Raw genomic sequence first — 9932 nt, forward strand, 5'->3', positions numbered from 1 at the left:
GCGACTGCAGTCGAATGACCTCGCATCACAAAGTGCAACAATGATGTTTGCTTCTACCATGGTGCAGTTAGACTACAAAAGGGCTGGCCTCGAACGTAAAAGCTGTCGCACGACACTGTCTCGTCATGGTGTCACAAACATCATTGTCGCACGACGGCATGAAGTCGAATAACACTGATGTCATCGAGGCTACATGCCAAACACAAAATCCCCCAAGCTAGTCCTATAAACGCTACGCATTCGAAATCCTTTACGAAGCTCAAATTTATTTTCGATATTTTCAACCGCAAACAGGCAGCGACATACCCATGTGCGACGTAGAATGATGCCGCGCGAGCCTTCTTTCAGAAACCAACGAAGTTCGGAACATCTTTCAATAATGCACCGAGACAACTCTGCGAGTTGTAGCTAATCACGAGCGACCGTGGATAAGGTGCACAAGGAACAGAGGTTCTCGAAACAATTGCTTTACTACAGGCGGGTTGGGGGGAGCGGCGCTCAGTCGAGCTCGACCGGCGTTTCCCTCTCGGGCGGCTGCACCTCAGCGTCGCGACACTGGGAGTGCTGGAGCTCCCAGCGCACCTCGGGCGTTATGCTGTGGTGGGTCTGGACCCGGAGGAGTGCAAGGAGGGCGTCCCTCTGCTCCGAGGAGATGTCCCCCTTGTAGCGCTGGCAGAAAGTCAGCAGGCACTGGTGCCACAACACGGGCAACTCCCGCTTGTCCCGCTCGAACCTGGAGCAGACGGCGTGGCCCCAAGCCCAGTTTATGTGGCACCCATTCCAAACAGTTTGCTTGCGGTCCAAACATTGCAGCAAAGGCTTGCTAAGAAGTTCTACAGAATGGTAGAGCACGACACGGTTAGTGAGCAATCGCCAGGCTCTCTTTAGAGCTACCGGTTAATGGAAAGTGACGACTTGTGACGCCGACCTAGGCGGTAAAATTCGGTGCTAGAATGCTCAAAGTGGTAGCGTCGTCTTCGCGCTAATTAACTGTTGCTCTTTTTCTGACGTTCAAGCCTGCACCACCAATCTCTGCCTAGAACTTCTAACTTAAAGGAAAAGTGCCATTTCCATCCCATACTTTTCTTGCAATTGCAGCTTTTTACAGTTGCTATTTTAGGTGAAATCCTCGTTTCTTCTTCGGTTAATAGTAATTCTTTTTATTTTCATTTTTTTGTCTTTTTCTCTCTATTCTTTTCACGGTTAGTCTAGCTACTGGCTAGAAGACACACTTTGAGTGTCAACTAGATTGTCGCTTCTGAATTCCAGATAAATCCTACATTACAGACTGGGCTTTTTTTTCAGTTTGAGATGACAGATGCAACCGTGCCAATCACGAGCAATTCGAGCAAACTTGCCAGTGACTCGGCCCTCACCTGAGGAAGTGGTAGACGATGGCGTCTATCACCCTGAAGGGCAGGGTGTACTTTTTGTCCAGCAGCACCCTGAGGAAGATGGAGTTTGCACCCGTGTAGTCCATCTCGGCAATCTTCAGCATGGCGGCGCAGGCGTGAAGCATCGGCACCGAGTTCTTGCTCAGCACGCTGCTCACAATGATGGCCTCCCGCAGCGTGCACGTCCCGGACTGCGTGTGCATGGCCGCGGTCATGCGTGCGGATCGCGCAGGTATTGCACGGAGCGCCAAAGTTTGGCGGTTGTCTACACGCGACCAGGAATCTACGGGTTGCAGGTTGGGCGCCCACCATTAACACAAGGCCTGCTCACGCATACACCACGGCACTACCTTAACACTACTAGTCGGCACTGGAAATAGTGCTGACCTTGCTGGTGCAGCGTATAGTAGTGATACAACGCTAATACAGCACTGCATCAGTGTTACGTTCAAGTTAGCACTGCATCAGTGTTACGTTCAAGTTAGCACTGCATCAGTGTTACGTTCAAGTTAGCACTGCACCAGTGCTGGAATGTATGTGTGATCCATCCTTATTTAAATTTCTCAACTTCTCTTAAGACTATATGTGGGCTAACCGAAGAGGATATGCCTCAACACACGAAGATTTGGAAAGAAGCCTGTACAGTAGACTTTCATTAATTCAAACTCCAGGAAGCCACAAATTTTGTTTGAATTATCAAAAATTCATCTAAATACAAAATGAGATAAAATTATGATTTGTCATATGAATACACATATAAAGCAGATACCGTATTTACTCGCACAATGAACGCACTCGCGTAATAAACGCACTCCCAACTCGGATGTCAAAATTTTGACCCCCTCCCCCCCGCGCGAAATGAACGCACTTTTCTATCCTGGTGCAGCGAGGTCGCGAATGCATGGGCAGCGTGGGCGAACTAAACGCCTTGCAAATGGCGTTAAAAAAATTCGAAAAGATGCAACGGAAGCAAGAAAAAAAAACATAGAGAGGAGTTTCTTTTTTTTTTTTTTTTTTTTGCACGGGCGCAGTTTAGATTTTGGTTTCGCGCGCCCACGCGCGCAAGGAGGTAAGAAAGAGAAGCGCTCTAAGCGAATGAAACAGCTTGCGAAAGGCGGCAAAAAGAAAAACCCACGGAACTAAGAGAAAACAAACACGAAGAGGAGCTCTTTCTTTTTTTTTTTTTTTTTGCACAGCGCAGTTTGGTTGAGGGGGGGGGGGGGGGGGGGGGGGGGTCGCGCGCAAGGAGGTAAGAAAGAGGAGCGGAGAAGCCCTCTAAGCAAACGAAACAGCTTGCGAAAGGCGGCAAAAAAAAAAAAAAAAAAAAAAAAAACCTTTAAACAAAGAGAAAAAGATTAGCTTTTTTTTTTTTTTTTTTTTTTTTTTGCACAGCGCAGTTTGGTTACGGGGGATCGTGCGTCGAGCGCATGGAGATAAGAAAGATAAGCGGAGAGCCCTCGCCCAAGCAAACAAAACAGCTTGCTAAAAGCGGCAAAAAAAATATAAAAAAAGTTTTTTTTTTTTGCAGAGCTTAGTTTGGTTACGGGGTTGGGCGCCGCGCGCGAAGAGATATGATGTTACTTCGATTCTTCAGGATAAAAGGTCCGTTCATTATGCGAGTAAATACGGACGCAAAAATTTTACTTCGCGTAATGAACGCCCCCCCCCCCCCCCCTAACTTTGCATCGATTTTTCGGAAAAAAAAGTGCGTTCATTCTGTGAGTAAATACGGTATTCAATGATTTCCTCTGCATAGGCCTGCTAATCATAAGCAGGTATGCCACACATGAAACACTTGCGAAATGTATGACACATTTTTTTATCCCTCAAAAATGTTGTTTATCGTGGACTGTTTAGACAACACATGACAACTCGAGATAAAAAATTTAGTTTGTTCATCAGGCCAAGAAGTTATCTAATATGAACTATTAAGCAGGGGACACATGAGCAATAAAAACGGGCGCAACGCGACAGTTTTCAAAACAACTTGCCACGATACAACGTCCGCGCAAGTTGCTATGGAAATTTCCGCATGATACCAGTTTTCATAGCTCCTGTGTGCCCTGCTTGAGCCACGTTGGGTGCGCATCTCACCGAGCACTGCAGAGATGCAACACCCACGAAAGAAGCTTCGCGGGTGTTGCCTCTCTGCAGTGCACCAGTGCTCGAAAAGAAGCGCACTCAGCGGGGTTGCGAGAACGAAAGTATGAATTACACAAAAACGCCATTCGAATTGTGCGGCTTATGAATACATATAAAAACATAGCAGGATAACCAAAATTTCTGAATTTGTTTGAATTATTGCGAGCCTTCTGTATGCTCGGGGACTGCTTTCTGTGGCAGCTCGGAAAAAAATGCTTGCATAGCTTTGACCGCATCGCATCGGAGAGGTCTTCCTCGCAATCGCTTCAGTTAGTCGGAGGTTCCCAACGCCTTCACGTTCGCTTTGCGGGTGTCAAAATGGTGTTTGGTCACCGCTTACCTCACAGAGGGGAAGGACTATGCCCTTGAAGAAAGCTCCTGGCTTGAACAGCGCCTTGCGTAGAGCCTGGAGCAGGACAGAAAGGCTTCAACGTTCTAGCCTTGGACACTGACATACGTCGCGAAAGGTTAGAAAAATGCGTCGAGAGGTAAGGAGACGTGTTCATAATGCCGTTCGTCCCCAAAGTGCAGCCAATTTGCAGCAATGCCACCATCTATTTGTGATCAGAAAAAGATTCCAACTTCGACATAGAGGCACAAAAGAAGCAAGGAATGCAATTTCACCCCAATTTATGCACAAAGGAAACCCATTTTGGACGTAGATGCTAAAGCTGGCACGATGGAACAATGCGCAGACTCAAACATTGGGAGAGCTAAGACATTCTGCTCGCACTATGTATTCTAAACTAGCATTCCTTCTTTACTCGCCTCTCTAACTGTGGGTTTGCAGATCATCTCTCCATGGCCAAAATTACCAATAACTTAAGAATTCCGATCACTCGACGTCACTTCTGATCGGCCAAACTTTTGCTGAATCTAAAATTGGCCACCGAATCCTTGGATTCGGTAAAGCCAAAGTTCTGCCATACTTTTCCAAAGGTTCCGCAAAAATACATTTTTGCCAGAATTAAAAGTTAACATCTTGCTTTTACTGGCAACGTATAATTCATATTGACACAGTTATTACTAAATAAGGTGATATTCTACAAGATAATTGTATCAGTGTAATTTTTGTGTATTTACTGGCAATTTTACAGTGACTTCTTGCAGAGTGGTGGAACAACAAGGTTGGGCATAGGAGCGGGCAGTGTCACGACACGCGAGTTTCGGTTTTAAGGCCTCATCAGCCCAAGCCTGCAAGTGTGTACATTGTTAAAATAAAGGCGGTAGCACCGTGTTTTTACTTTCTCTGCAGGTCACTGTTTTGTGTGCAAAAATGAATGTAATGGCTGCTGAGCCTCCACCAGAAGAGATAACTAGATTATTGTAAGTATGCATGTTTTTCGATTTCAGCCACTACACGCGAGCTTTGCGTGAAAGTGCATTCGATATTCGCAATGTGTTCTTTTAACTTTTAAAATGCCGGTTTCTGACGTTACGACGCAAGCGGACGTCTAGGAAGATGGGAAGATTTAGGAATGTCGGATGTGCGACGTCAAGCATGATGGTTCTGTGTTCAGTTTTATGTGCATCGATGAAACCCACAAAATAACGCCAATGAAAAAGCAATATTATTTTTTTTCGGCGCAAACTACTTGTGAGTTAAAAACAGGATTTCTATAATTGCGAGGAGTGCCTTAAAGTGCTTGTCAGTCAATGTTGTATCACTGGAAAGATGAAATTAAAATCATGTTATCCAAAATGTACCGCATCATGTGTCACTTGCGCAGCGCACTGTGTCAATGTCTGGTCAATCTTCTGTTCTTGAGGCAGAGAATATTGCAGGGAACCACACTCACAAAGGCTGACAAACCCACAGTTACAGTAGTGTAGCCAGGGGGGGAAGCTTATGGGGCTTCAGCTGCCCCCCGCCCCCCTCCCCCAAAATCCAGCCAACCCTAAAATTCACACATGCATTTTGACCCTTGTCCCCCTGTCTGCACCCCAAGTCATGAACATCTCAGCCATCATCCCCCCAAGCTACCTCAGCCCCCCTCCCCCCTCCGAAAAACATTCTTGCCTTCGACGTGGCCTACTCCTACACTGAACGATGGTAACCACACGGCGTCCATTTGCAATTCATGGCCCGGTCGCATTCTCGTACCCGTTTGCCGAATCTTTGCCGAACTTTTCTTCAAAAGTCTGGCATGTGCCGAACTTTGCCGAATCGGAAGTTCGGCAGATTCAGTCTATCACTAGTCAATATCAGTCCATAATCGTCAATATCAGTCAACATTCATTACTCACCTGGTACAGGTGGTAGTTGAGCTTCTTGTACTCTGAGATGTCGTCACGCACCCGTGGCAAGAGGACCAGATTGTAGAACCTGCAAAGGGAATTTCGTTCTAGTTGCAGCTGGGTGACCCAATGCGAACACTGCCGGCGCATTTTGCCTCTGTGCCATCTTGTCCTTGAGGTTGGACGCGAAGATGCGAGTTGCCTGGTACATGGCTCCGGAAGACCAGGAGTCCGGATCTGTCAGGTACAGGACCTGTAGCAGACGACACATTGGTCGCAGAAGTATCCGCAGCCGAGACATTTCTGCTCGCATCTTCAACACGGAAGATTAACTTCCATAGTATCCAAAAAAATAGCCCACCTAAAATCAGGAGCTGATTGGGCAAGAATAAGGAGTGGGCTAACTTTCGGTGAGTGAACAAGAAAAGTTTATTAAAATTATAATTTTAGACTATCTGTCCCTGCCAAACTTGTTACTGCAGCAAGGGGCAATGAAGCAAAGATGACTGTCCTTCCAAGTGGGCAACATTCGCTTTTATTCTGCCAAAGCTAACTAGTTCCAATTCTGCCAATGCAGCAATTGACCCGAACGCTACGATTACCAGAAGTGGCCTATGCCATATTTTGGTGTTTCAAAGGGAAAAAAAAAAGCAAATCAAGCTAAAAGTAGGGGTGGGTTATCTTCGGAGCTGCGGCATCTCTCGAGATATTCCAGTATCACCATGCCCAGGTAAAAAAACACTGCACAGGGATCATAGAAGAAACAAAGAACAAGAGATAGCCAGCAATGGGAATGAAGAACAGGACAAGGTGAAAAGCGACACTTGCCTGTTCCCAGTTCGAAAGTGCCGGGATGATCTTGAAGGCCTTGGGGAGCTTGCCACTGCGATAGCGGCTCAGCACCTTTTTGACTCCACGGAACATCTCCACCACTTTTGGGTCGAGGTCGGCCATCTGAATGCTCCCTGCATCTGTGGGTGACAGATGGTGTGCAATGGCATGCTTGAGTTTTATGGCGGCAGTCAGACCAAGAGGAGTTACTTGCTCCATGCTCCGAGGCCAATGAGGTTGCACAGCCCCAATAGCCACTCCGTTAACGGCCTTGACAGCGAAGCTAAAATTCACTGGATCCAATAACTATGAGCCTTGTAATGTCACGTTTGAATGGATGCTTCTCAAGTGCTGCAGGTAACTGCAAGCTAGGTATACAACATTATAATTAGTTACAAGTGTAGATGCTCATTGTATTTAGCTAAATGAGTCAGCTTTTGTAATTAATCTCGGCTAGGCTACTTAACATTGCTCGACGCCGTAGAGCAACAAGGCTGAACTGATTCCACTTCTGTAGAGCCTACAGAACTGGGTTCAGTTCAGATTTGTTGACAACCTGTAACAGAGGCTTCAGCAAGGCTGAAAATCTTTCCCTCTTTGCATCTGTCAACGGAAGCAGCGGCTCCGGTACAAGGTTTAGTGGACATGACAAGACAATCCATGAAATAACCCTTGGATTTGGGTAGCTTGCTCCAGCCATTGGAAATGGTGGCGGTGGAAGGAAAAACTGCAGGCAGGCGTTCCACGCAAAACCCCTAAAATGCGGGGGGGAAGGGAAGCTTCGTCCTTTACCTGAATACCGCGACTGTATCTCAGTTTCGTGTTCCTTTAGCTTCTCCATGATGATGTCTGCGAGGGTGCGCCGTGCCTCCTTGTTTTCACTCATGAACATCTCCAGCGCTTTTTCGTCCGCTTCGTCCACCTCCTGCAGGAAGAGCAAGCGTCAATGCCCAGGTGGCGCAGTTCTTTGGGCCAAAATTTGTTTTTTGTCTGGGAACATAGGGCCTTAAAAGCCTTCTTTGGCAAGAGTCTGGGTACCTTTGGCCCCAACTCGCCAAATAAGTGCCAAAGTTAAGCTTTACCGCCAGTTGTTTAGCTGTCATCTGGCATCTTTTGTGCCTAAATCACCTAATAACTACCAGGGTCAGGCTTCACTGCCGATTCATTTGTGGCATCTTTGGCTCCAGTCTGGTACCTGGGAAGCTAGGTGGCGATCCAAAGAAAAGTACCCTGGCACTAATGCCTTGGAGCAAAACCATATCGGGACCAAGCTAGGCCCCTAGGATTGCAAAGCTTGTACCAAGTTACGCATTACTCTGCATGCCACCCGGGTAGTCCGCCCAAATCCAGACAAGCTCACGATTGTTTCGTAGTAAGAGTCGTCCTCAGGTACGTCGTCCAACTCCTCGTCGTCGCTAGAGTCTGCTCCTGGCGCCTGCACCTTAAGCTTGACCTGGGGCGCCGCCTTCTCTTTCGCCGTCGAACTGCAGCTGAAAGCATTCAAAGCAAAGGCATAGAAATCAGCATGGTCTAGACCCCGAGACACAAAGAAATAAAACAACAGGCGTCTTCTCCCTTATATTATTCCTCCGTGTCTCGGGGTTTACATTACAATGTTTCCCAACCACCTCGCACGCATAGTTTCACTCCTTAGAAATCAGGTTGGCGTGTAGGTTTTGTTTTCTGTTAGAGGTACGCCCATCTTTGACAAGTGTTTTGCCTCCGTGTATAATGCGCAATTAAAGTCGTCCACTTCGCTTTGCTCGGCGTGAAAAAAAAAAAAAGCATGCCAGAGTTTGATCGTGCATTATAAGCGGGATGCATATGCAAATAGTTTGCAGAATTTTTAGATTTCAAGAAGGAGGTAGATCTCGTTAGGGTCATAAAACAAGGTCAAAGACGGCTTTCGTACACCTCTAACATTTGACATGCCTTGTTCGAATTTTAGGTTCAATTTTCTCAGCTACACTATCGCGGGGCTGTGACAAACGGGACCGTCACTGCTTTTGATTGATTTCCGACACGAGGAGGTTGGCTGGAGACTGTGGCTTCACAGAGTGCATGGAGGTCTTGAAACGATGAAGCAATATTGTTTTGAGGGGTTGATTCGTGAGAAGAGTAATGTACTGGTAGGACAAATCAATTCTGGGAAACAATTTTGTACTTGCATCGTAACTGCATGCATGCTACAAAACTGTGCCTATAATTGATGCAATGGGTCTGCCAGAGTATATTTGCGCGATGGTTGTACTAGGTCTAAGAAATTTCAAAATCATGTATGTCGTAGAAAAAAACTTTCACCCTTTAAACTCGGTCAAGAAGGAAGACCTGCGAAGCTGTACTATGGTGGGAATGAAGTAATGGCCGGCCGCAAGTCGGCAAGCCGGAGTGGAAAATCTGGAAAATTTGCCGCCGTCGCTTATAGATGGCGGTAGCTGTCGAGAGTTTTGTGTCATCATTTGTTTGCTGACGGACGCAATGCTGAGGAAACTAGATCATAACAGCTCCGCTGTAAAAAGCAGTTGTGCTGTATGCATGTTACCACGGCAGGAAGTCAGTCAACACCAATGGGCGCATAGTGTCTCGACTGCAGATGACAAATCTAGTGAATGCAGTATGATTGTATGGGGCTATGCTCTCGTGCATTACAGATGGGCAATGGGCAGGGTGGGGATCGAAGCGAAACAGGCAGGGTGGGGGTTGAATCCAGGATCCCCGTGTTCTGCAGCGCGAGGTTTCGCTCCACATTAACAGAGTTGGCCACCGAACCCCCTGAATGTTGTAGAAAGTAGCCGATTTACCTAGGTCCAAGCCCATGCTCCTCTTCAAGATCCTCCTGCTGTTTCCGTGCCTGGTCCAAGATCCTTCTCGTCAACTTGTCATCCACATACTGCGAAATGTTGTTTAGAGAACAATGAACGTGCCACTCAAACGCAACACGCTTTGACGGCGAGCGAGTGTCAAGTTTCCCAATGCGTCATACCATTTCGTCGTCGTCTTGCCGGTGGCGAACTTTGCTCCTAAGTTTTCCTGGCTTCACGTCATCTTTCATCTGTTCGTCGAGGGGAACATTACGCGGAGTTTTGCCTACTTTGATTCTGCTAGCCTTTCCCATGTTGGCCCTGCTACAGTACGCCTGAACGCACGCCGCAAAGAGAAACACGCTTTCACGGCAGAAGGGCAGAAGCAGAAGGTGCACGCCACAACGGATTGGATTGGGATTTGATTGACTGAGTCTGCCGACATTGGATTTGAACACGTAAATCTGCTAAACCAAGACTAGACGCCATGACTAAGTAGTAAACTTAGTAAATATCGTTGTTGTTT

At 46.9% G+C, this 9932-nt stretch overlaps 1 protein-coding gene across 1 annotated transcript; it reads right to left on the reverse strand.

The window, feature by feature from the left end:
- Nucleotides 1-245: 245 nt before the first annotated feature.
- LOC120838564 (bystin) lies at nt 246-9928 on the reverse strand. Its single transcript, XM_040208548.3, has 10 exons — nt 9589-9928; nt 9407-9495; nt 7966-8095; nt 7398-7530; nt 6603-6745; nt 5930-6027; nt 5784-5862; nt 3877-3942; nt 1377-1585; nt 246-733 (listed from the first exon to the last, which is right to left on the reverse strand). Exons 1-10 carry the CDS (start codon nt 9718-9720, stop codon nt 499-501), a joined length of 1314 nt encoding a protein of 437 aa, XP_040064482.2. The 5' UTR covers nt 9721-9928; the 3' UTR covers nt 246-498.
- Nucleotides 9929-9932: the final 4 nt, after the last annotated feature.

The sequence above is a fragment of the Ixodes scapularis genome, unplaced genomic scaffold (genome assembly GCF_016920785.2).
Source record: "Ixodes scapularis isolate PalLabHiFi unplaced genomic scaffold, ASM1692078v2 PGA_scaffold7__128_contigs__length_106722199, whole genome shotgun sequence".
NCBI lineage: Eukaryota > Metazoa > Arthropoda > Arachnida > Ixodida > Ixodidae > Ixodes > Ixodes scapularis.